The 26,040-nt window shown below is 41.1% G+C and overlaps 2 protein-coding genes across 2 annotated transcripts; both read left to right on the forward strand.

Annotated features, from left to right (window-relative positions):
* The first annotated feature begins 5,853 nt into the window (after positions 1–5,853).
* Positions 5,854–13,443, forward strand: LOC125004393 (E3 ubiquitin-protein ligase TRIM39-like). The gene is made up of 7 exons (XM_047578956.1): positions 5,854–6,571; positions 7,427–8,004; positions 8,841–8,936; positions 9,627–9,860; positions 11,053–11,200; positions 11,560–11,586; positions 11,689–13,443. The coding sequence occupies exons 2-7, from the start codon at positions 7,429–7,431 to the stop codon at positions 12,234–12,236; spliced, it is 1,629 nt and encodes a 542-aa protein (XP_047434912.1). The 5' UTR covers positions 5,854–6,571; positions 7,427–7,428; the 3' UTR covers positions 12,237–13,443.
* A 2,551-nt stretch (positions 13,444–15,994) lies between these two features.
* btr12 (bloodthirsty-related gene family, member 12) lies at positions 15,995–25,023 on the forward strand. Its single transcript, XM_047572046.1, has 8 exons — positions 15,995–16,099; positions 17,901–18,367; positions 18,465–18,656; positions 18,789–18,884; positions 21,642–21,875; positions 22,971–23,118; positions 23,756–23,782; positions 24,073–25,023. The coding sequence occupies exons 1-8, from the start codon at positions 16,096–16,098 to the stop codon at positions 24,609–24,611; spliced, it is 1,707 nt and encodes a 568-aa protein (XP_047428002.1). The 5' UTR covers positions 15,995–16,095; the 3' UTR covers positions 24,612–25,023.
* The last annotated feature ends 1,017 nt before the right edge of the window (positions 25,024–26,040 follow it).

A 26,040-nucleotide genomic window follows, 5' to 3' on the forward strand; every position in this document is an offset into this window, starting at 1 on the left:
AGACCACGAGCCGAAGCGTGTCGGCCTAATAAAGTTGTTACATTCACCATAAGTGCTGCTGGAGTCTTGACCTTCCTACGATTTCTTTTTCCCTTACATGAACCTTGGTAGCAGGTAAAATACAATTTTTCTAAGTCAAAATGTCTGCCTTGAAAAAAAACAACAACAAAAAAAACAAATGTCTATGTGGGAGTGAGTGGATACACCAAATAAGTAAAGCCCAAAGCACTGTATTGCAGGTCATCTGGACAGTTGTTGAACTCTGCAGTAACCTGGTAATGTTGTTGTACAGTTGACCTAGTCTCATTTTAATCCACAGCCATCAGTTCTGGGCAATAGCGAGTAGGATAAAACAATGATGTCTGTATGTTTACACCAGTTTAAATGTCAGACTTCAGATTAAACAGAAAGTCACATTTTTATCTGTCGACTAAAGTGTATTGTAGATAAAACCATCTTAAATAACAAGCTAGTAAAGTGTGGGACTGAAATCCATTCTGCACTGCTTTTGCACCACCTTTGTTTCCTGCAACTGAGACTTTGTCATTTTATAGTGTTTTCTTTTATGTGCATCCAAAGCGTCATTATTAAAGACTTTGATTTAACGTACATGTACATTTTGGTACAGCAAGTGTTAGTACCTCCTCCAGTACTCACATCTGCTGTGGTTGTGTCTGTTCCTATCCAGTCTTTACTGCAGTTTTTTTTCTCTAGAGACCCGGTTTCCTTAAGATCAACCTTTCAGTCAATCTCCAATCAATAAAGAAACCAAAAACCGAGGTTCATGTCACTCTTAATCTTAAAATATTATGTTCCCTGCAGTGGTTTTAAGTCATTCTTTTTCCTAGAGGGCATACTTTTACACCGAGAGACAAGACTCAATGACAAGCAGGTCCTGATGAAGGATACAAGAGATGCTCAAGTCGATACATGCAGTGCGCAAGGAGATTGAGTGTAGGAGATCAGAGGTCATCCCATTTATAAGGCCAAAAGGCAGGGAAAGAATGAGGAGAGCATGTGCAGAAAATTTTCATTTCTGTTTGTGTAAATTGTTCGGATTAGGAGTAATCGCTGGATTTGAGAGCCCTCAGCTTTTAAACTGCCTCTAACCCTCCAGATGCTCTTTGATCTTGTATTTCACCACCCAGCTCCCTGCAGCTGAGAGGAAGCTCTCTTCAATATTCCAATATTTTCGACTCCATAATTCAAGGCTCGGATTTCTCATGTTTATTCAACCATGGGAACTTTAGCCTCAGAATGCTCTGCACGTCTTTTGTCTTCTATTTGCGTCTCTTTATTCGGACACATGTCAATTCTCAAACGATGATGAGATACACAGATCAAATCAGACGTCATAAGATAGGACCAGATCACTGAGCGGGAAGGAGATAATGCTACCCTGGTCTGCAGCACTGCTCTGCGGTTTCAGCAGAACATGGTGTTAAGAAAATCCTGGATTGGCTCAAATACGTTCTCATGTGTCAATTGGACACAGAGTGAGTCATCAGAGGGACAAAAGCCATATGATGCATGAAAGGGTATTACCTGATACGGATGTGATACAGATATTACCACGAAAGAAGGCACTGGAGGAGACGCACTCCCCCGATCCAGGGACTGCAAGCACACTGACGGATAAACACACAGAGAGCAAATGTGGAGCAACACGCCAGATCTGAAGGAACAAAGCAGCCCACAAACTGAGTGCTGCATATGAATGAAGGACCAGAGTGGTGAAGCTTTTCATCATCTGCATGTGTCCTGCTGATGAAGCTACAGGAGCTACATAGCTCTGCAAAGACTCTTTGACTAATAATAAAATAGTTTAACTGCAAAAATTACAGCAACACGGTTGTGTTCATGTTTGCAGCTGCTTGATGTGGATGGATAACCTTCTTTCTCCAAAAGAAAAATCACAGGTGCTGCAGCAGCTTTTACGGAAGAAAAGCTGAAAGAAAAAAAGGGGGTTACATAAGGAATGATGATGGGGGATGGGGGGGGGGGGGGTTCCAAGCATGTACAGTGTGCGAAACATCAAAGTGATGACCGATGCCAAAGTCAACAAAAGTTTTGCAGATGATTAAAAGCTGGAAATGTATGATTTCTGGCTGTGTTTGGCCTTACCCAACCTTCAAGTCATTATGTCTTCTCTTAGGCCTTAAAGTTTCCTCATTTGGATAATGGACGGCAAGTATGCTACCAGTTCTATGAGGCTGGTCTTACAGCTGGTTTAGAGTTCTGTGTCAATTTGTGGCAAAAGCTATGGCAACAGCAAAGCACATACACAGCCCCTGCACAGAGTACCATATCTGATGTGCACCTCCCCAGAAATGTAACTACACAACGCATCTTTCCATTTTAGTAGTCCTGGCTGTTTTCACACAATTGATTGTTTTGGATCAATAAAGATGTAAAACATCAAGGAATGGTTAACTGAGGAGGTTCTGAGATACAAACATTTGCAGGACTTGTCTTTGGCAGTTTCACAGAAAGTTTCAGCCGCCATTACTGAAAGTCAAGCTGGAAGTAGAAACAAAAATGAACCCAACTGGTGAAAAAGACACCGCGCCGACTAGTGTTTGGGTGACGCTTTTACAGGACAAGCCAGACTGACGAGTGCAAAAGGGGATGACGTTCACTGCGTTCAACCTCCCAATGAAGGGTCCATTCTTGTGATATTCACAACCTTGTAGGCAACTTTGACTTGTTGCCTGCAGACATTACTGGGTGGATAGACCTAGATTTGGACAGACTTTAATGATCCACAAGGGAAATGGCTTGGTCATACGAGCTTAAATTTTACAAAAACACGAGCTGTTATACAGCTGAATAGAGTTTGTATAAAAGACGGTCTGTAGCGTTCATTGTGGAAGTGGAGCTGAATCAGTCTGCTGCTCCTCTGTCCCTATAGTGTTTAGTGCAGTAGAAACATTTTGTGTGACTTTACACATCGTAGCCAAAAGGTACTAGTATTAGAAGGTATGCATTGATGTTACTGCCGGCCGGGGCCACGCCCCCCTGAGTGGCAAAAACGTGGTGAGATGTATCACTAAATAAAGCGAGACCAGGAAAAATGTGGATCATCACAACAAATTAAGGACAATTGGACTCGACAATGATCCATACGAACTACTGTAGTATGGATTTGGAAAACTGGATTAGCCTCAGTTTCAGTTAGTTTAAGTTAGTTTTAGGTCATTTCCTTATGATAAATGTGGCTAAATAAAAGATGCTAACGCTAAGAGCTTTACTGAGAAGTAACGTTAGCCATAAAATACTGTTGCGTCCGACTGGATATTAAACGGATGACGAGGAGTGATCACAAATATTCAGTGTATTGTTTTATTGTTATTGATTGTTGGAACTGAAATAGTTACTGTCTGCCGTAACTACGCTAAAACAACAACATCTACAAACTTACCTGACAGCCCTCCAGAACGTAACTTAGGGTATGACTTCATCAAAAAAATATAACATAAATTAGTTAATACTACCTGACACTAAATGTGAAACACCAGTTGTTTCTTCATAATGCACTGATTTCCATTTACTTCTCTTTACTTTGGCCATCTGTTGATACAGTCAATCGCACAACAGCTCTTCCCATTTTTAAAAAAATTAATTTTACAATTTAACACTATTAAGATCTATAATTCAAATTAATCTGGCTAATCTCCATGTTCAATTGTCACTTTCTGCCACTCAGTGGCTGTAACCACAGAGATTCCACTTGCTGTGACGTCACCTGCATACCCTCTAGGTCATATTTAGCACAGATAATTGTCCTTTGGAAAATAAAGTGAACCCAAGTGGAAGCGACAATTGGAAGGTATGACATTTTTTCTTTAAAAAGACTAAAACTGGAAAACTACATTGGTTCTTTTGATACTAAAGCACAGAACCAAACTACCATCATTTTTTTTCCCCGCTAACCTAATCGAACTAGTGGCTGTGGGTAACTTTATATTGAAACTGGCACAGCTGCTTAATTCCTCTTAGCTTGCGTTAATAAAATTAATGTTTCGTTCAGCTGGAAATGAAAGATATCCATTCATGTCGGTGTAGCTCAGTTTAATTCAATCTCTTAGCATGGATAAAAATATTGCTTGTCTCAAGATACTTTACAGAACCCAGACCTTGGCATTGAATAAATATAACTTAGATTTTCCCTCTGCATGACGTGATCCACATCCTGGTCTCAGTTACTAATCATATCGGCGCTATTGTCATTTACATGTTATGTAACTAATTAACAAATCATTGATTTCCCAGCAGTGGGAACGATCAATCGGTCTCCTCCAATACCGTTATATAACCACTGAGCCCTTGAGCAACACAATATCTCGCTTCCTCTAAAGCTTCCAAAGAGAAACCCGTCCATTGGGATCTTAATGAAGTCCCAAGGTGTCGTTAAGGGTCCTAATGATGCAACACAATTGGCTGTTTCCTCTACTGGGAGAAGATAAGGTCACATGATCAGGTCTGGTGGGCGTTATTTCAGCTGTGGGTTTTGTCCTCTGGTTGCTGGGGCACAGGGAGGTTATCTGTAACATAGAGAGTGTGACACTATCCGCACTGACTATCAATAACCGAATCCCCCGAAGGAGGTAAGATCGCTGATACCCTCTCTAAGAAACCAGAGAGCCCGGGGAGGAAGGCGGAAGACGACATAGAGCCGGAGGAGGGAGGACGGAGGACGGAGAGGAAGCAACATGCTGAGATGTGGGGAAACTGTTTGAGAGGGAAAGGGAAGATGCAGAAGAAATGAGATGAGTGGGTTTGCTGAAGCACAATCTTCCTTTAGGCTTGCGTTGCATGCGGGGATCTTTTAAATTCTTTTTTTTTTTTTTTTCAGATTATAACATGAAAGAGGGAGATGGAGGTGCAATGTGGGGAGTTTAGAGTGAGAGGTGTGGAGAGAGAAGAGCGGGGAAAAACACAGGCACAGCGTAGCTTCAAGCAGAGACTCTACTAAGTGCAGGATTGCAGGGAAGGAGAGAAAAAAAGACAGGAAGCAATAGAGGGAGAAAAAAGGAGGGGGGGCAGCAAAGGGTGTAGCTTCTATTTATAAACTCGAAAAAAGAACATTTGGATAGGGTTATGGAAAATAAAACAAAGAGGGAAACAACAAAGAGAGGGGCTCAAAATGAAAAGACAGGAAGATGAGTAAAAGATGAAAAGATGGCTGGATACAAAGAAAAGCTGCCAGCAGACAGAGGGAGGAAGAGAGGGTGAGAAAGGGGGGAGGAAAGAAGGGGGGGATACATTTACCTTGACTGACACTGCGACAGGGAGAGAAAGCAGAATCCCCCACTCCAAGAAATTGTAGCTCCATAACATCATGCGACATAATCTCTGCAGTGGGTTTGCTGTAGGGCCGCACCGGATATTCCAACACACAGGCGTGTGCACAAACACACACAATAGTTACCACTAGACCAGGTGAGACACCAGACACCTGTAAAAGCACATGGCGGCTACAGCAATTAATGCAGCCAGGCTCTGAGCAAACTGTTTTCAACCTGAACTGCTGCAGTTCCCCAGTAGAGAAGGAGGAAAAGACAACATACGAGAAGATCAATAGTGTGTAACAGAGACGTAGTGACATTTGCAGGAAGTGAGAAGGATCAATATCATCTCAGAGACCTGGTCATTTTTTGGAACAGAAACCTCCTTTAAACTATTACTGACATCGATGCCGTCAATAAGCTGCAGCGAAAAAGCAGAAATCGATATTTTTGAGGGTCATAACTCAAAGGATCGGGGAGGTAAAGTGCGCTGTGACTTCGGCGACGCCTCCTGACTGGAAACCATTTGACAATATGTGAATAACCTGACAATTTCATCCTGTTCTACTCTCATACTCAAACGTTGCTACGGGCGACGGCATCAGCTACTGTATAGGGTAGGAATGCATGATGAATGCAAAGTGCCAGAAGGATGTTCCATCTGTGCCTGCCCAAGGTCGCCCACAAGTGGTGGAGATGAAGAAGGACAGCTTGTAAATCATTTACACACTACCCTGCATTGAAGTTCACATGGGAGAACATTTAAAGGGGAACACAAGCAAAGATTTTATTTACTCTTTGAGACTTGATGTCCAAGGTATTTAAAAAAAAAAAAAAAAAAAAAATACAAGAGAAGTATGTGCATGTTCCATCATGTACTTTTGATGAAGACAGTGATAACTGTCTTTTGTTTGCATGCAGACATTAATCTGATGACATTCCTATCACCCTCAGCTTGTGGTTTATCCAGTTTTAGCTTGCTGAACTAAGACAGATGCTTGCTGTTTTCCAAGAATAGTTTTTGAACAAATGCATTTAACATGAGTTCATGCAGATTGTTCACATAGTGAACGGGAGGAACTATAAACTTTCCGTCAAAATCCCCTTCTAACCACTGTACAGTTTGATAAGATCATTGCTCAAATGTGAATGAGGAAATACACCAATCAGAACAATCACCAACGAAAGGGAACTTCTGCCCATCCATGCAAATAGGAACACGTATTCTGAACCCTTTCATACCTGCTTAAACAACCAAGACAGAAACAACAAGGACCTCACAGGTATGTCTTGCTATCTTATTACTTGTGGTGTTGTGGTGTGGGAAACAAAAAAGAAATAGCTGAAAGGTATAACACAATTCAGAACAATTGCTAGACAAATGTAGGATACTATGTTGGTAACATTATTTTTGATTGTTAATATAAATGAAAACATCATCTGCAAATGGACAAACATGTGGTTTGTGGTAATTTAAAGGTAATTTTAAAAACAAAATGTGCATAAAATGTTTCTGATGAAGTGGATAAGTGTGACTTTATGGGCATTCAAAAAAAAGAAACAAAAAATGAATACAGAATTATTAGTTAGTTCCGCTGATTGTCTTTTGTACCTTTAAAAACAAAGTTAAAATAAAGGCAACTGGACACGTCGCAGTTTTCTTGAAGATGGTCCATCAATTTCCAAGTGGTTTCGTCAGTTCTAAATGACTGATGGGGGAGTTTGGACATTTTATTGGGAATATCTGAGAGTGGTGCTGACCTAAAACTCACACGAATAGTTTGTTTTTTGTTAACAACCAAATACTCACCTGCAATTACATATAATTGGTCAGATCAGACCCTGTGTTGTATCCTGTTCTGTCTTTCAAGTTTTTTCTTCATGTATTTTCTTCATGTGCTCTCTTTTTACTGTACGGCAATAATTAATTTTTTACATTCCATTAAACCTGTTTGCTGGAGGAGGAAATGGATAGACCTATGCAAAAAAATAAAAGAGTTACAATATCTGTTAGCAATGCTCAGCATGATCCCAGATTTCTTTCCTTTTTTTTTTTTTTAAATACAAATTTACAATCTAAATCACAATACTAATTTTTGACCCGATTGTATATGTTCTTACTATACCAATGATTTCAGACATGGCAGATATACCATATGAGCACCAGTTCCGTTGTTCCATCTGTCTGGATTTTTTCACCGATCCAGTCTCGACTCCATGCGGGCACAACTTCTGCAAGTTCTGCATTGAGAAGTACTGGGACACCACAGAAGTGTGCAGCTGCCCCCTGTGCAAGGAAGTGTTTTCCACACGACCAGAGCTTCGAATTAACATCTCCTTCCGAGACATTGTCAATCACTTTAAAAACACAACATTGTGTGCTGTGACGAGCGATGAGACCAGTGTGGCCAAAGCCGATGACGTGGTCTGTGACGTCTGCACAGACGTGAAAGTAAAGGCCGCGAAGTCCTGCCTGGTGTGTATAGCATCGTACTGCGAGACTCACCTGAAGCCTCACAAGACAGCAGCGGTCCTGAGCAAACACAAGCTCATTGAACCAAGCAGAGACTTGGAGGACAGAATATGTCAGAAGCATGAGAGGATCCTGGAGCTGTTCTGCAGGAAGGAGGAGGTCTTCATATGTCAGACCTGTGCCGAGACCGACCACAGGCGACACCAGGTTGTGACAGCAGATGTTGCTACACAGCAAAAATTGGTAAAAAAAAAAAATCTTTTTTTGTTGTTGTTTGTTTTCATGCACACAAGATAGAGCTATAGAATGAAATGACTGGTTTTTATTGGGATTGGGATTAATGCCTACTTTGGAGTACGCATAAGAGAAGAATACTACTTTTTTTATATCAACTGACAAGACAGAAGTCATTCAGTAGATGAGGATGACTGAGATGGCGCCACATGGATTCTGGCTTCATTAATCTTTTAGAACAGTTGTTTGAACAGCTGGTTGTTTTGCTACCTCCATGTTTCTGTCCCTCATCACATCACCAGATGTGTACCCCAAGTGGTTAGAATAGATTTATTCCAACCAGAGAGGAGCGATGAGATCAAGCAGGATTTGATAATATTTTCCTATTGGAACAGTTAGACACAACACTACTTGAGATCTCTGAAGAATCCTTCCCAGCAGCCCAGTCTGTTTTATTCTGACTATTAATGGGATAGAACCGTCCATGTAAACAGAGGCATTTTCGATAAAACGTAAAGTTTGCTGCTGTATGGTGTAACCTCAGATGTTAACCTCAGATGAACCTCAGTTGAGGATAGATCCTTCTCTGTCAACAGAAACATTTTGTGCAAAAATATTGGAGAGACTAGGGTTTGCTGTGCTATTAATTTATGTTAGGGTTAATTCCTGCTTACGTCATAATTCAGATGCAAAAGAACATAAATTTCATTCAAAAACTGGTATAAAAACAATGAATGTAAATCAATGTGATTAACTGCAGCAGCAAAGGCATGCAATGACTAACTAGCATGTTAGAGATTGCTAACGTGTTTTCCCTGAAACTAGCACTTTCTTTCTCCGTCTAGCTCCAGATTAAGAGGAAGGAGAGAGAAGTGGAGCTGATGATACAGGATCGGCAAAAGAGGATTGAGGAAATCAACCACTCGAGGAAAAAAAACGACGTAGGTAAACGGGGAGAAATCTGGCACCGACAGCAAGGCTTTTAAACGTATGAGGAAGGAAATGCATGAGTGTTACAGGCAGCAGCCAACAGCTAGAATTTTATCAGCTGTGGACACCTGCCTCAACTCGAGCACAGCTTCTAGCAGTGTGCACTGATTAATCCCCCGGTCTCACAACCTGAGAGTCTCATTCACAAATAACCAAGCCTTCCTGCAGCAGCTTAAAAAATGGCCCCAAAAAACAATGTTGAATGTTTTCTGTGAATGTACAACAAGATATTTGAACATTTGATGTTTAAAATATTATTTATCCTTCCTAATGTCCTTCAGGTCAAATTTGACCCGTCTTGAATGTCACTGTCGCATATAATTTGATCTACTGCATAATTAGCTGGGAAGAAGTTGGCTACAAAGATGTAGCACCAAATTATCATGGGAATTATTGACAGGGAGGCAATTCGAAGATTTTGAACTGATTTACTGAAAGAAACTGATTTGAAAACATTCATAAATGAAGTACTCTCACTTTAACATGAAACATCGTTCTGTAGTCGCCGCTTAGTTACATTCTAGGAGCTGCCAAATCGCTTCGAAATGATAGGTGGCATGGCTTATCACGGAGCTTAATCAGAGTTGATTGACAAGGTTGTTGGTTTTAGTCACAAAATCTTATATGTGATTGGATTTCAGGAAAATGCTGACCAACAAATGGAGATAAGCGTTAAGGTCTTCATGACTGTGATGGAGTCCTTCAGGAAGACCCACAGCAACCTGATAAAGGAGATCGAGACGCGGTGCAACGCTGAACAGAAGCGCTTTGAGAAGCTCACCAAGATTCTGAAGCAGGAGATTGGCGAACTGGAGAAGAAAAGTGTTGAGCTACAGCAACTTTCACTCATAGAAGACGACATCTCCCTCCACCAGGTTTATACTCTAAAGATATATTCTGGTCCTACATGTGAATATATGAATGTATCTGGGTGTATTCCAATGTGAGTGAATGCTCAGTTTGTATTCAGGAGTCTTGAGACGCCTTTGTACGTATTTAATGCAAGCAGCCATGTGAGAAAAATCACTAGAAAGAGAACGTCACGTCAGATTTATTCACTAAGCTCAAAGTTATCTTTCAGTCAGTACATTCAACACAGATTTAATTATTGAATGTCTTTTTATTGTAGTGAAGCCATGTACTTCCCTCAGGTGTTGTTAAAGAAAATAAACCGCATAAAAAAGGAGGGCAGATCTGTAAATTTTGTGTAATACTGCTGATGGCCACAAGATGACAGTCAAAAAAAGTGACGTATGTATAGCTACATCCATCTTTTATGTATAGGAGATGGATGACTTAAAGTAAATTCAGATCTTGCTACTGTGTGCCGACTGAAGTTTCCATAAGTAAAAATGTACACAAACCAGGCATAACATTATGACCACCTTCCTACCATTGTGTAGGTCTACCATGTGCCTCCAAAACAGTTGTAACTCATCAGAGAATGGACATGGGCCTCTGTGGACCATCCCAAAGATACTTCATCAGTTTAGGATCTAGTACATTTGGAGGCCAGGTCAACACCTTGTGCTGTTTTTCATGTTTTTTGAGTTGTTCCTGCTTTTGTGTGTGTGCCTGTGTCAGGCTGCATCCTGCTGGTGATGGTGGGTGCTATATGTCCAAGTAACTGAATACCAGGACCAAACGTTTCCCAACAGAACACTGAACTGTCACAGTGTTATTTACTTGTCCTGTCAGACGGCATAATGCTGTGCTGTATATAAAATTAGCTTTAGGGACCAAAACCATTTTTCTAATCGGTTGTAAACATGCTGCTGTAAATCTGGACATTTTAGCATGGAGGTCTGTGTGGATTGATTTGCCTTTGGAGCAAAATATTTTTGTTGTGATGTTGAAGCTCGCATTCAGTGTGTAGATTGAACAGAGAATAAAGTGAAGACAGTGGATGACAGAGAAGCTGTATAACACCCTTTACTGTAGTGCTGCCCTTTTTAAAACTTGAAGCTAAGATTAAGCACAAAACATGATAATGTCATCTTCTTTGGAGCTGAGATCGCATCAGCAATAACTGAAAACTTTAGCAGTGTTTTGTCTCCCATTCAACAGGCTTTCAATAAGGCAAACACACTGCCAGCCATGCATGACTGGCCAAACATCCCTGTTGATGAAGTGGATTTTTTGGGTTACATACGAACATCTCTGAATAATGCAAAGGAGTTCATAAACCTGGAAATTAAAGAGCAGGCGGCCACTGGTAAGTTTGATTCAAAATGTCTTTAGCAGTATCAGAACTGTCAAATTCTATATGTCTCTATAAAGACATGAGGAACTACAGTTGTGAAATTGGTGTGTGGGTTAAAAAGGCAGACGGTGATATTGGACAAATGGCAGGTCACTGTTTCTGACTCCATGTCTTTGGGGTGAAGGTGATCTGATGGAAATGCACATGACAACACTGATAAAGTATGTTGTCACTAAAGGATGATACGAACACAGGAGGTGGTTTGATGAATAGGTCTATTTTTGCTCATTTGTCCACTCCATCATTTATCACTGAATACGTCAGGAGCATGATGTATCAACCTGCTGATTATGGTCTGTCCTCTCCCACAGAGCTCAAGAAAGTGCAGAAATATGCAGGTTTGTCATTTTCACTGAGCGCTCTTTGCTTCAAAGTTGCTTCCATATGATTATAAAGATTCGATTGTTAATTTACAAGAAATGACGTTTGTGTCCAAACAGAGGACATCACCATTGACCCTGACACTGCAGGGCCCTGGCTCATCGTCTCAGAAGACGGCAAAGAAGTCCGGCAGTCTCCAAAGAAGCACAAAGTTCCAGTGAGCCCGGCAAGGTTCACAGAAAACACTTTTGTTCTTGCAACTCAGGGTCTGACCAAGGGCAGGCACTACTGGGAGGTAGGTGTGAAGGAGAAAGCCAACTGGGTGCTGGGAGTTTCCTCAGGCTCTTTGATGAGGACAGAGCACATCACTCCCTGTCCAGAAAACGGGATGTGGGCTCTTAGTCACAAGGACACAGTGCAGTATTTTGCCTTAGAGCAAAATCCTTTCCCTTTAATGCTGCCGCCACCTGTCCAGAGAGTGGGCGTGTTTGTGGATTACGAAGAGAGGCAGGTGACTTTCTTCAACGTAGAGGCCAAGACTCACATCTTCACATTCACAGAGTGCAACTTCACAGGCCGGGTTTACCCCATATTTGATCCTTGCTTGGCGACGGAAAAGAAGGAGGTGGCTCCTCTGAGAGTTATGATCGTCGAGGTCACAAAATGACCGAGTGAGATTTATCAGAGTTAGCAAGACAGCTGCTATATAATCAAACACAGACGTACAAAAACACAGGATCACATTCTTTATCCATCATTAACTTTGTTGCACAGTACAAGTAATGTCTTAGCAAACATTCTGCATATTATTTTTTATGTAAAACATATCAAGAAAAAGTCATCCATGTATTTACTTCATCACACTTGGACTATTGCAGCTCTTTATAGCGAGGCCTTAGCATGAGGACGTCTCTTGTCTGCAGCTTGTGTAAAACTCAGCTGCCAGACTTTTAACAAAAGAGATAAGACCTTGTCACTCACATACCCTACCCCGGCTACCAGCAAGACATACAATTGATTTTAAACTTTGACTTTTTAAAGCTAGCTTTGCCCTTTCCTACATTATAGATTTACAGTATAGATTTATTCACACCCTTCAAGTTCTTTTTTTTTCTGTTTGAGCCCTGCAGCTGTGGATCACTTTAGATCAGCAAACTCAGAACTGTCTTTTAAATTATGCCTCAAACTTCTGCTCTGCAGGAAAGCTTTGTATAAGATCTAATTCTTATCTTTTTATTGCTTTTTATTTGCAGGTATTTTGCTTTTTTAAAATATAAATATATGAATATATAAATAATATATGAATCTCTGTTTCATAATCTGTAAAAATAAAGTTTTATCATATTTATTGTTACCTTACAAGTAGGTGGGGTTATTGTATGTGCAAAACTGCTTTTATTCTCTTCAGGTAAATGAGAAGAGAAAACAATGTTATTTATGAGTCTCTAATATTGTAATCATGATACAGTCTTATATATTCACACTACTACACAATATCCAATTAAAAATATTTCAGTTCAAATGTTATTTGTCTGTGAAGCTACAGCGGGCATAGCATAAAAGGGGATAACAGCACCACCTTTTTTGTTACCGATGGATTCTGCAGGAAGTCACAGTCAGTCTACAACCTTCTGTAATATGGGCAATTATTGTTTTGTTATGTACATTTTGTTTATTTTATAAGCACTGGCTTCTTTTTTATCATAAGTATTGTTTTCAATCACCCATGATGAATAAATCTTTACTTCTAGAGTTGTGTTTTGTGCACTTTTTTCTCGTCCATTGATTGTAAATCCTCTGTGCTGTTTTTTTTTCTTTATTTGTATTGTTTTATGATCATTAAATCATGGTGTGTAAGTCACAAGTATAATTTACCAACAGTGTGTGGCTTTCTTGATTGATATTTTTCCCCCTTGGACTCCCCCAGTATATCCACTTCATAAACGGTGTCTCTATCCTGTCCTAACTGCCATTTCTTTAAACAAATTATTGCCAACATGGGTTCATGTTTCTGTAGTCAGAATAAAGTCAAGATCTGGAAACAAATTAAAATTTTCACTAAAATCAAGCTAAATGAGTGATATGTTAGACAGGGGTTTGGAGCTGGTTTGACTCAGCTAGAAGTTTTTGTGATTTGTGTCAAGATGGACAGGATCCACAGACAGCTGTCATCAGCTTGTTCTTAGCAAACTGACTGCCACAGATTCACAGTGTTTCTCAGTCTTTGATTTCATTGTGCTCTGACAAGTAGTGTTAGCCAAACAAGCATGGGCGTCTTTCTGAAATATGACTAATAATTAAGCCTGTTTCAGTCATGTATGACTTTATAACTCACAAAGGTTGTAGTCGCTACAAATGCATGTCTCTTGTCTGCAGCACAGTATGACGAGGCAGCGGCGTTCAGTGTGGAAGAGAGAATCGGTCAGAGAGAATTAGAACAGGACTGATTACGCCCCGGTACGTCGTAAAAAGGCTCGGTACACCACTGGTTAAAATCTAGAAGTGCTAGTAGCATACTCCGTTCATACATATTCTACCAAAGTCAAGGTATGGCAAGTGCCATACCTTGCCGTACCCAAATGACGCCACTGTACTCAGCTTTCAACTTTATTCATAGAGCATTTGAAAAAACAATCACAGCCGTAACAAAGTGCTGTACAAAGGTAGAATAAGAACATATGACATAAGACAAGCAATTCAAAACAATAAAACAATAAAAGCAATAAAAAAAAATAAAAGCATTAAAAACAATAAAAGGAAAACATAACACTAAAAGCACTAAACACATGCTGGGTTGACACGTTTTAAACAGTGAACAGTTTTCTGATGTGCAGTGATAGGTCATTCCATAGTTTAGGAGCAGCAACAGAAAAAGCTCAGTCCCCTCTGAGCTTCTGCTTAGACCTCTATACCTCCAGGAGCAGCTGATCAGCTGAGACACCGAGCAGTAGTGTAAGGATCAGAGAGGTAAGGTGGGGTGAGACCATTTAAAGATTTAAAGGCTAATAAAAGAATCTTAAAATGGACTCTAAAATGCACAGACAGACAGTGGAGGGAGGCCAGGATGGGAGATATGTGCTCCCTCTTACGTAGTCCAGTTAAGAGACGAGCAGCCACATTCTGAACCAAATGGAGACGTGCAAGGGAGGACTATCTGCAGTGTGCAGATAGTCCCTTTTCCTTTCCCTGCAAGGGAAAGCATCACTGCTTCACCTGCTTCACCTTTGCCAGACGTCTAAGGTAAAAAGAAAAAAAAGCTGAACCTAACCACTGCACCAATTTGCCGATCCAAGAATAGGATCACTGTCCATCTTAAAGCCCAAATGTGAGACTGCTGGCTTTACATAAAATGCCAAGGGGCCCTTGGCATTTTCAACAGGGAGAGGTTCACCACTGGGACCAAACGCCATTACCTACTTTTTAATTTCATGTATATCTGACTGTTGTCAGTGGAAAGAGATACCATGCTTTCTCAAGATGGAAACCAGAGGCAGTAGATACAATGAAAAAAGCACGGGCCCTAAAATTGGACCTTGTGGGACCTCATATGACAGCGGAGCAGAGCAAGACTCAAGTCTTGTCTGCCAGATAAGACTTAAACCAATCCAGAGGACCATCGCAAATGGCCACTAGGTGTTGAGTCGGGCCACTAAAATGTGATGGTCCACAGTGTCAAAGGCCGTTGTTACAAAATCACCAGTCATGCCAGGAGGATGTCATTAAAAACTTAAATTAATGAAGCTGACTCTGTCCTATGTTTAACACCAGACTGAAGGACCTCCAGGACATCATGCTCAGATTATAACTGAGTGGGAACAAAACTTTCTCCAAGACTTTTTGAAACAAAAGGCAGTTTGCAGATATGTCTGAAGTTGGGCAGCACACTGCGACTGAGGCCGATTTTCTTAAGCAGGGGTTGCACCACTGCATATTTAAAACTAACAGGAACAACACCAGAGGACAGACTGCTATTAATAATGGCCAGAACTGACTGCCCTATACTTGTAAAGACTTTTTTTTTTAAAAAAGCGAGTTCACAGCTTTTAATGGAGCCAGAGTCCAGTATGGTTCGGCAGGAGGAGTGAAACCAGGGACAGAGTTCCCCCTGTTAACAGGTGTTGAGTCAGAGGAGACAGAGCTGGTCAAAAGCAGAAGAGAACTGGCCGACAGCATGATTAGTATCAGGATTAAGAATCTTGTGTTTGTCTTTTAGAAAGGCAGAAACTCCTATTTTAACTCCACCATGTTATTTTTGCTGTTTAACGGCCACGCAGCTGTTGGCCTTTTCATAAAAAGACCTATTGAGATCCCTCCTCCTTTGGTGTGAGACCTTTGCATATTTACACAGCCATAGAAATCAGAGAGTGATTACAATGGGAGGCCATGTGTGGACGTTTGGGTGTGTCACAGTGAGAGTGGGAGGGCCGCTGCAGCAGGTTTCAGGAAGAGATCAGCACCTGACTCTGACTGATTCATAGCAAAGTGCACAAACCCAAGGACTGCTCTGCTCCACGTCAGACGCAAACATGAGTGAGTTACACTTTTTATTACATCTTCTTACTTAAGTTTAACTTCTTAGCTTAGTTGTTTTTCCTTAAGCCTGCTTTTCGCTGTAGGACAGGTTGTGTTTTGTGAATCCTATTTTCAGTCCAGTTTTTGTACAGTATGTAGAACAGGAGAGGTACAAACTAACAGTTTTCTAAAAGAAAATGCACCTTTTAGTGTCAAGGCAATAGTAAAGTTGAGAGTATATATCTGTATATCTTGAAAAAAAATGTTCATCAGCTGCTCGTTTATTTAAGTGTTGTGAACCTGATGATCTGTAAATTACTTTAAATCCTCTAATCTGAGTATAGCTTTAATCTGATATGGGCTTCAACTGAAATTTAGTGAGAAACAGCAGCGTCAGAGCTGGAACTGGAACAGCAGAAATTCCCTGCTCGAGTTGTGTTTTCTTTTGAACCTGAGTTTCTGCATTCCTCACGTGTTTCCCACCCACCACTGGGCACAATGACACTTTTACCGCCACTTCCTGATAGGTTGTGTGTTTTATTTGCGTATGTAAATGAATGGCAGATAGCTGTAACATGTTCAAAAGTTATTTACCCGTGAAACACGTGTGGAAACATGAATGTAACAACTTATACTGATCCCATCACCTTCCATTAGCACTATACAGTATTTATGTTAAGTTTGTCTTCTATTTACCCTCTTTACTGCGTCCATTCTTTAACAGCATCTCCTTTAAATTCCCTCCTGGCAACCCCTTAAACAGTACCCTTGTTATTGTTGATGCTGTGGTAAGTCAGATTTTGGATTTGAGGCTGACAGTATCAGCCTCAATGATTCTCAAAGTTAAAAGGTAAAGCAGCATATCAAAGTTTCTTATAGATGTAGAAAAAGACTTACTGTGCTCAAACAAATTGAGCGTACAAAATCATGTGAACAGCTGCCCTGTAAAAAAAAAAAAAAAAAATGTGCCTCTTCGTGACACAATTCAAGTTTTCTATTGGTTTATATCACAAAACAAATGCGCATAACCAGACTATGAGTCAGTACAACAACATGGATTTACTCTTTAACAAGTCATTCTTACGATTTAAACTGACGAATTCAACCTTACATCTGTGTTTTCACAGCAGTCTCTGCATCCACTCCTCTGACATAACTCTGACATGTGTCATGTGTTACCTAAAAGTAAAAAGACAACAACCCACAAGTATGAAAATTCTTTTAACTATGTCCGTACTCTAACTTTAGGGAAGATAACATTATTAGGATAAGATAAAAGTACGTCTTCAGAAGATTTTTTAACTTCGTAAGAAAACATGTTGCGTCAAAAGTTGCGTCTCTTGGTTTTCTTCATACCTGGAAACACAAAGGACCAACCGTCCAGAGTCAAGCTGTCAAAGGAATTGGCATTAGCAGTAATTTACTTTTAGTGCTATGGTTGTGGAACTTTCTGTAGACACGAACCTCTAGGATACATAGAAGAACAGGCATCAGTGACACAGAAATTACATTGATGAAGACAGAAGGCTTATAAGGACGAGCTGGGTTTCAAAGTATTATGTGGCAAGAAACAGCAAAGATAAGCAAACTAAGGGTGCCTGGAATATGACTTGCCAACAGGTGCCTTAGTGGATGTTGGCTGGTTTATAGATTAACTCAGCTGATGTAACTGGGCGTGACAAGAACTGAAGAAAAAACAAGCGAAAAGTAACTCCCTTCAGTCACCCAAATGAGCCTCTAGGATGAGTCAAAGAAATCTAAAGTCAATTTATGATTTGGTGTAATTGGTATCTTTTTTCCATTTCTCTCTGTCTTTCAGGCATCAACTCTCCAGGACGGGTCCTCTCTGAGGAACAGTTCACCTGTTCCATCTGTCTGGAGGTGTTCGTGGAGCCTGTCTCTACACCATGTGGCCACAGCTTCTGCAAGGCCTGCCTGCAGGGCTACTGGAACCACAGCAAGAAGTTCTCTTGCCCCATGTGCAAGAAAAACTACACCAAAAAACCCGAGATGAGCGTCAACCGGGTCTTGGCTGAAATATCTTCCCAGTTCCAGGGGCTGATGGTGGCAGGAGGAGGAGCCGAGGGGATGACAATGCGTGGATCCACGCTGAATCTGGCCTCAGATACAAGCCACAGTGGCTCTTCGGGGGTGGATACTGGGGAGTTCGCCCGGCCTGGGGAGGTGCCCTGTGATGCTTGTATTGGAAGGAAGTTAAAGGCACTGAAATCCTGTGTGAACTGCCCCGGGTCATACTGTGAGACCCATCTCAGGCATCACAAAAAGGTTTGTTTGTTTGCTTTTAGGGCTGTGGTATTTGAACTAGATTGGCAATCATGTCTGTGGATGTCATATGTTTCGCTTCCTTCTCACACCGTTCCAGGTCAAGTCACTAACGTCTCATCGTCTGATTGAACCCACTTTCAACCTGGAGGAGAAGATCTGCAAGAAGCACGAACGTCTCCTGGACGCGTACTGCCGCACCGACCACACCTGCATCTGCACCGCCTGCGCCGAGGCCACGCACAAGTCCCACGACATCGTCTCCATCGACCACGAGTATAAGAAGAGGATGGTGAGTTGACATGACGATAAGAAAAAAAATGTCGCGATTGCAAGCTTTGAATTAAACAACTGAATGCCTCTGTGACAGACGTGCAACTGTCAAGATTTAGACCTTTGTGGATTTCCGTATGTCACGTTACAGGGAAGTCTGGGAAAGAAGAGGTCAGAGCTGAAACATTTGATCAAAGAGAGATCCAAGAAACTGGAGGAGATCAAACAGTCCATCAAGGTCATCAAGGTAAGCTCAATAAACACCTGAAGGAGCGCAGATGACAATTGAGACAGTGAGTTTTAAGTTTTTACGTCAGTTTTAAGGAGGGTTAACATAATACTGATCGCATTAAGGATGCCCATGAGAGTGGAATTGGCCAAATATACTTGGGGTGTCCTCTGTATTTAAATCTTATCAGAAGTGGATGCTGCAGAAAGATCAATCCCCACATCAGCCATCTAGTTCAGAGTAAATCTAGGCATGCTGTTAGACAGTCTGGTGCATTGCTGTTACAAATGGTTTCACACTGCCTGTTAAATATTTACCAAGTCCACTCTAACGTTCTTATTCCCAGAAGCCTTATTTGTACTTGAAGTGGCTCTGGGATCCAGTTGAGCTAAAAAAAAAAAAGAAAGAAAAAAAAGATGTGAACCACCCTTCATAACGTATATTTATTTTTATTTGATTATAAAACCTATTTGTGCAGGAGGTTCACCACATCCTTCCCACATCCTTATGCTCTACAGTAGTAAAACAGGCAGCCTGTGAATGTGACTTGTTTTTCTCATGTGTAAACATGTTACGTCTGAGGCTGACTAACCGGTGAGGCCAGTGTTAACATCTACCTACAGCTTCTCACAACCTGCTTTTACCTAGTCTCTCACTGTAGTCAAACACACCTGGAGAGGAAAAAACTGGAAAGAATGCTTGATTTTTTTCTTTTTTTCTGAACAATCTCATAAGTAGAGCAGTGAGAATAAAACATTATGGGCGAAATATATTTCAAATTCTATCCTCAGAAGCTAAAATTAAACAAATTGAATTTTAAATTAATGGAATGGCAACTGTAACACACAAGATGATGTTTTTTTTTCATCTGCTATATATCTTTCTGACCAGCAACATTTTCCCAGGTTCACTGCTACTGTTGGTTTCTTGTTTGGTGACATTTAACAAATACAACAAGGGTTCAGTTACAATGGGGTTGAATATCAGGATGTCTACATCAGTGTGCGTTTACAGTATAAACACATGACTGCACGTGTGCATGGGCCATAAAGATACCGAAAGAAAAATGATTAATGTCTTTTTGTCCACCTAATTTATTGTATGTTTTTTGTTGTGGTGTTAAAATGATGCCTCCAAATTGTAGTGTAAAGTTGAAAAGTTGTGTAAGAGGAGGTGGTTTCTTGTATGTACGTGGCTGGGCGGTGACGGAACTTGTTAGTCCAGTTTTACAAGTGGCAGACCGGCTTTTCTTGGGCCACTCGCAAAACAATGGATTTTAAAAGGGTTGAGATTTGTGAAACTGAAGCGCTACACAGAATAGTTAGAATCTAGCTGGTTTTAAAGAAATTATTCAACAACACAAGTTGCAAGTGCTTCAAAACAGTATAAGGCTATATGGATCTCTAAATAACAATTATAAAAAGATTGTGAAGGGCAAAATTATACAGAAGAGGAAAAAAAAAACAGCAACATCACATTAAAACATTAAAGTCAGAGAATAAAAATAACAGTGCAGGGCAACCGAAGGTTTGATTTCAGTGGCAGAAATCTAACATTTAAAAGAACAAATAGTTGGAGCAAACGTTCCCAAAAGATTGTTCCACACATGTGGAAAAACTGCTGCTGGTGTGATGTTTACGCAACATGTCAAAACTGAGACGCACTTCAGGTTGTAGGAATGTTACCCTTGAGCGGTACGCGGAAAAAGAACACAAGTATAGATCTTAAAGTAAAAAAAGGAAAGGAACTAAATAGCTGACTGTCCTCTTTACCTGTCAGGGTTTAAAGTCTAAAACCTTGGGGATAAAGCTCTGCTGACTCTATCAGTTTCTGATTTAGCTTTCAAATAATTGGCGGACTTACAAGAGAAAGACTTGGAAAGGAATGGTCAAAACTGAAGAAGAAGCTGAAAGATCCACAGTATCAGTGTGTAGTGTAGGACACGCTCCACCATAAACCCAGATCTTTCATCTCCTTACTCTCAATTTCATTGGACACTCACTACCAAGTACATAGACATGTTTAGAAAGACCCAAACATGCATCATATTCTCAGAAAGCTCGCTTATGTACAAGCTTTCAGAAGGATTATGTTACTTAGCAATAACTTAAAGTATGGACACAGCAAACCTAGATGAACCCTTTATAGGGCACTCACTGAAATATAAATTTAACCCTTAACTGTTATCACAGGACATCAGAAGACTGTTTAACTTTTCAAATATTGTAATTTCCATGGAGAAAATCAAGATGAATTAATTTACCATATATGGTTCCTTGCCCTTAAGTGGAAAACAAATGTGAACATGTATTTAGACCATTAGAACATAAGTGCTGATTCAGGCACTTGTCAACATTGGTGGTACCTAATAAAGCACTTACGCTCAGGGTTCATGCAGAGGTGGATCTTGTAGACCACATTAGACCCTGATTTGACCTGAGAATGTTTCCTTGATCTTCTCTGAAAGGCAATTTAAAATGTGAAGATGTTCTTTGCCTCATTAAGGGTTAATAAACAGTAAATGTCAAGTGCCTCACGTCACCTGAGACTGAATCAGAAAAGTTGCACTTAAACACACCACTACAGGCTACAACCAACGACCAGCTGACTGTTTAATGTGCAAGGACTTAAGCAAATATGGCTGATTTCTCTTTAATTATTTTGGACTTGGTTTGAGTAGGATGTGATGGTATCTCTTTTTTTTGTGCTCTGTGATGGTATCTCAGAGTTGACTTAAATTCGTACCTGTGACACTTCTCGCGCCCTCCTCTGCAGACCAGCTCTCAGAGGGAGCTGGAGGAGAGCTGGCAGGTGTACGCTGAGCTGCAGCGCCTGGTGGAGCAGAGTCAGGCGGAGCTGGTGGAGCTGATCGCCATGAGGCAGCGCGAGGCCGAGCGTCACGCACAGGAGCTGGCCAGAGGTTTGGAGAACGAACTGAGCCAGCTGAAGAAGAGGAGCAACGAGCTGGAGGCCTGCGCACACGCTCAGGACAAAGTGGCTTTTCTTCAGGTAATATAGACTTCTAATTGTTTCACAAAGTCTGTGACATGTTGAAAGTTTCTTGGTGACACGTCATTGCTTCCTATTTGTCCATTTATGAATGCCGACAATTGTCAAATGATGAATGAAGTTTACCCATTTTTGGTACTGGTACAACCTGAGGACTCTCATCTGTGTGGCCACGCTCTTAATTATCCATACGTGAAAGCACTGATATAAGTTTGTGAGGTAAATTATGTAAATGACTTCCTCCTATTGTCTTCATCCTTCTCCTCTTCACTTCTTCTCTCTCTCCCCCTCTCATCCCCTCCTCCTCCTTCTGCTCCATTTGCTCCTCATTTTTCCTTTCCTTTTTCTACCAGACTGAAAACATGTTTATTTCTGCTGTAAAGACATTGAATCGCTTTTGGAGCCTCAAGTGGCCAAGAGCGGAATTGCAGGCTTCAGTCATTTTCCAGCCTAAGAGGCTTCCACTTGCTCAAAACACAACCTATTAATATGCATTTAGGACACAGTGAATTATATTATTAATCACAAGGCTGTTGTGTCCTAGAACCTACAGTAATGGTAATGTTATTTACTATTGTGAAAATTACTTCTAATAGGAAAGTCAATTATCCAAGAACTTTCATGACTGCACCATCTGTGGTTGCTGGGAGATTTGAGCCACAACATCAAAAGCAAGCTTCTCCCTTGTGAGCATATCCCAAACTGTTTACATGAATAAATGGGGGTTCCTTCTTACATGAAAGACACCTTTGAAGTTGCTGGTTCAGAATTTTTCTGCATAGTTTGAAGGCATAATGCCTCACGTGCACAAACACAGACGGAGAGTATAGACAAATAACACTCTGCATCGCTGTCTCTTCAGTAAAACTGCCTGTCTGGACGTTCTCTTCTACTGGATGCTATTATAGTTTTCTCTCAGATTGATAATGTACAGAGTGCTCCGTCTCTGCTGTGCATTACAGGAATGGAAATTCGACAGCGCAGTCATCAGCATCATGTTTGATGTGTTCTTTTCAGACTTTGTTTCCTCTGGGGCGTCATTAAATTTTCATCTCATCTTACCTTGCACAATCTCCTACATCTGTCTTCCCGTAGAGCCTGGCAACGCTGTCACCCCCGCCCGAGCCCACTGACTGGTCCACGGTCAGCATCAACACGGACCTCTATCTGGGAACCATCCGCTCCTCTGTCAGCAACCTCATCGACAAGTGCCAGGAGGAGCTTAAAAAACTATACGGGAAAGGTGAGGGCGACAGGCCAAAGTTACTATGCACTTAAAGAATGATTGAACACAGTGGTTGATATAGAGTTTGCAGCGACATAACATATTAGTGAAGAATACGACAGAGGAAGGGATATACAAATTCATATAAAAACCTTGTAGTATTGGGGCGATATGCAACAATACCAAAACACGACATACTTTTAAAAAAGTCAGATATTTCAAAAGCTTTTAGTGATTTATGCTGTTGCTATCAATACAAAATCACGTAAATCAGGCTTTTTCTCTGTGCAGCTATAGTAAGAGTAAAAACCCAGCCTCCCACGTCTAACACAAACCAAACATCCTGCACAAAATCCAAATCGGCCATATGTAGGTCACTGTACACACTTTTGGAATAGAAAAGTGACTCATCACCGCACTGCACTCACACACTGGCGCATACAAGATGGCTGGGCAGATGGAAATGGTGGTGATGCCACAGTTCATCCACTTGGAATCACTGCAGAGGCAGCTGACTGGCAGCGGCACATGTCTTGAGCATGTTCAGCTCTGGGTTAGATCTACGTGTTAACCACCCACACATGCCATCTGCTCCGGCTTTGACTTCCTAGCTGAATGATTTGTTGACTTTTTGTCTTCTCTCTTCCTCTCTCAGAGCTCCGGAAGGTCCAGAACTACTCGAGTGAGTAACAACTTGGTTGACATCTGTGGTTTGTGTTGAACATTTCTTGACCATACGTGACTTGAAGTGAGCAGGTGTTTTTTTGACCACTTTGAGCATGTAACATGGTGTCAAGTTCTCCTAAATGTCCACAAGATGGAGCTACTTCTTCACAGCAGAGATTGGATCAAACCACTGGCTTGTAGTCAGTTGAAAAGATTCAAGATTGCCGGCTTTTGCTAATTGAGCAGACGTGATTGTGCATTGGAAATTCATTCTGTCATCATCTTATTCTGCCCTTTTTCTTCTAGGTGAGGTGATCTTGGATCCTGCCACTGCCCAGAGACATCTGTCTGTGTCTGATGACGGTCGGCAGGTGAGATATGAAGAGCATAAGGCCACCCAAAACGAGGGCCCGAAGCGCTTCAGCCCAGCCCTCTTCATCCTGGGCCGGGAGGCTCTGAGGTCCGGGCGACACTATTGGGAGGTGGACGTGGGGCGCAAGACGGCCTGGACGCTTGGCGTTACCCGTGCTTCAGCCCGACGCAAGGGTGAGATCAAGCTAAACCCCGAGGGAGGATACTGGTGCCTGTGGCTGAAGAACGGGGAGGTCAAAGCTCTGGCAGCGTCCCGCCTCCCACTAATTCTGACGTCCCAACCCAGTAAAGTGGGGATCTTCCTGGATTACGAAGCAGGCCAGATTTCTTTCTACGACGTGAAGGCGCGCCTGCATCTCTATACTTTTACAGATAGCTTCAAGGAGAGTCTGTATCCAATCTTCAGCCCCTGTCTCACACAGGATGGGAAAAACACCTCTCCTCTCATTATATCCCCTGTTAAACACAGCTGAGGCAGCCAGGTTATCACATCTCCTGTCTCATTAAATAACCAGCCATTTTGCACCCTCTACAACACTTTCTCATACTACTAATACTATTATATTTGCCGAAGGAAAAACTGTATTGACTGAGCTCATGTATTAAAACCAAGTGAATCACACTGGAATCTTATTTTCTTTGATTATTTTCTTAGACAAACAAGAAAGCTTTTTCAGTCCATGTTAAAGTAATAGTGAAAGTGAAGCTATACTTCTTGCACTTTCACACTGTGTTGAGGCTTTATATTTAACTGCAGCTATAATGCTTTCTCGACTTTCCATATTAAAGCAGTGACGTTAATAGATGTAAATGTTCACATTTGCGAAAGTATAGATTTTTTGTACAGTATGTGTCTGAAGAAAAAAATAAAATGGTTTTACGGGCCATGGAACTGTGTTATGTATTTTTTATTTATTTTTTTTATCTCAATAAAGATGATCAGTCACAGCTTGTTACATGTAGTGACCTCCCCCCCAGAGAAGTTCTGTGGAGGTGCAAACTGAGTTGGAGGGGATTTATTTGTCTTTGACCTGACTTTAAGTTGACACTGGTATTTTTATATTACCAGTTTATCAAGTGATACAAAAGAGTCTAACCTACTAAGAATAATTACCCAAATCCTTAGCTCCCCTCCCTCCTCCAAAGAAGTTGTTTTGAACTTATTTGAACTAATTTCTGAATAAAAGTCCATAGAAATGTGCTGAATCTTTTGCAAAAGTATAAGATTTGTAGTTTCCATTTGTAGTCAAGTGTGTAGTAGAATTGCATTGACCAGTCATGTTTAAGAGGGGTTTAACTGCACACAGGTAAATGCTAACCGTAACACTGAAAACCTCTGGAAGCAAGCGAGCTACGCGACACATGTGAATAAGAAAATAGAATCGTGGTAGCAGTTCTAAACCGTTATCTCAGCAGAAATTCCCCAGTCATAGAAGTCATCTTTGAATTCCAACTCCATTCTTGTGACAAAGTCCCTAGTCCAACTATGAACAATGAACAGGGAACAGGAAGTATAGGCCTGGGCATCTGTAAGTCACAGCGGAAGCAAGGTGACACACTTTCCACAAAAAAAGTATGCTAAACATAAAACATATATCTCTATTACTATAATGAACCATTAAAATATACGTTTACTTGTACTACTCGTGTAAGCTTTTGTTTAAAACTAGTCGGTCACTTCACCTGTGAACACAGTACTTCCTGTTAGAGGAGGGACCTCGTCAAGCAGGTGACTTGTGGCCGGACACGCCCTTTTCACTGATAACCTGACAGAGTTTTTCCTTCTTTGAGAGCGACAGAGTGATGCTTCAGCACACTCTATTGGCGGTATTCCCTTATTTTCAGATGTTTCGGCCCAGGACGTTTTTTTAAAGTTTGTGAAATGACACTCGTACAGGTGTT

The sequence above is a fragment of the Mugil cephalus genome, chromosome 1, assembly GCF_022458985.1.
Source record: "Mugil cephalus isolate CIBA_MC_2020 chromosome 1, CIBA_Mcephalus_1.1, whole genome shotgun sequence".
In the NCBI taxonomy this organism is placed as follows: domain Eukaryota; kingdom Metazoa; phylum Chordata; class Actinopteri; order Mugiliformes; family Mugilidae; genus Mugil; species Mugil cephalus.

What these genes read in the sequence shown, in the direction of transcription:
- LOC125004393 (XM_047578956.1), top strand. Translation starts at nt 7,429, where the DNA reads ATGGCAGATATACCATATGAGCACCAGTTCCGTTGTTCCATCTGTCTG. An exon ending in ACGACATCTCCCTCCACCAG is followed by an intron (nt 9,861 to 11,052) that starts GTTTATACTCTA and finishes CCCATTCAACAG; the next exon opens with GCTTTCAATAAGGCAAACAC. An exon ending in GAAAGTGCAGAAATATGCAG is followed by an intron (nt 11,587 to 11,688) that starts GTTTGTCATTTT and finishes GTGTCCAAACAG; the next exon opens with AGGACATCACCATTGACCCT.
- btr12 (XM_047572046.1), top strand. An exon ending in ACGAGTATAAGAAGAGGATG is followed by an intron (nt 18,657 to 18,788) that starts GTGAGTTGACAT and finishes GTCACGTTACAG; the next exon opens with GGAAGTCTGGGAAAGAAGAG. An exon ending in AGTCCATCAAGGTCATCAAG is followed by an intron (nt 18,885 to 21,641) that starts GTAAGCTCAATA and finishes CCTCCTCTGCAG; the next exon opens with ACCAGCTCTCAGAGGGAGCT.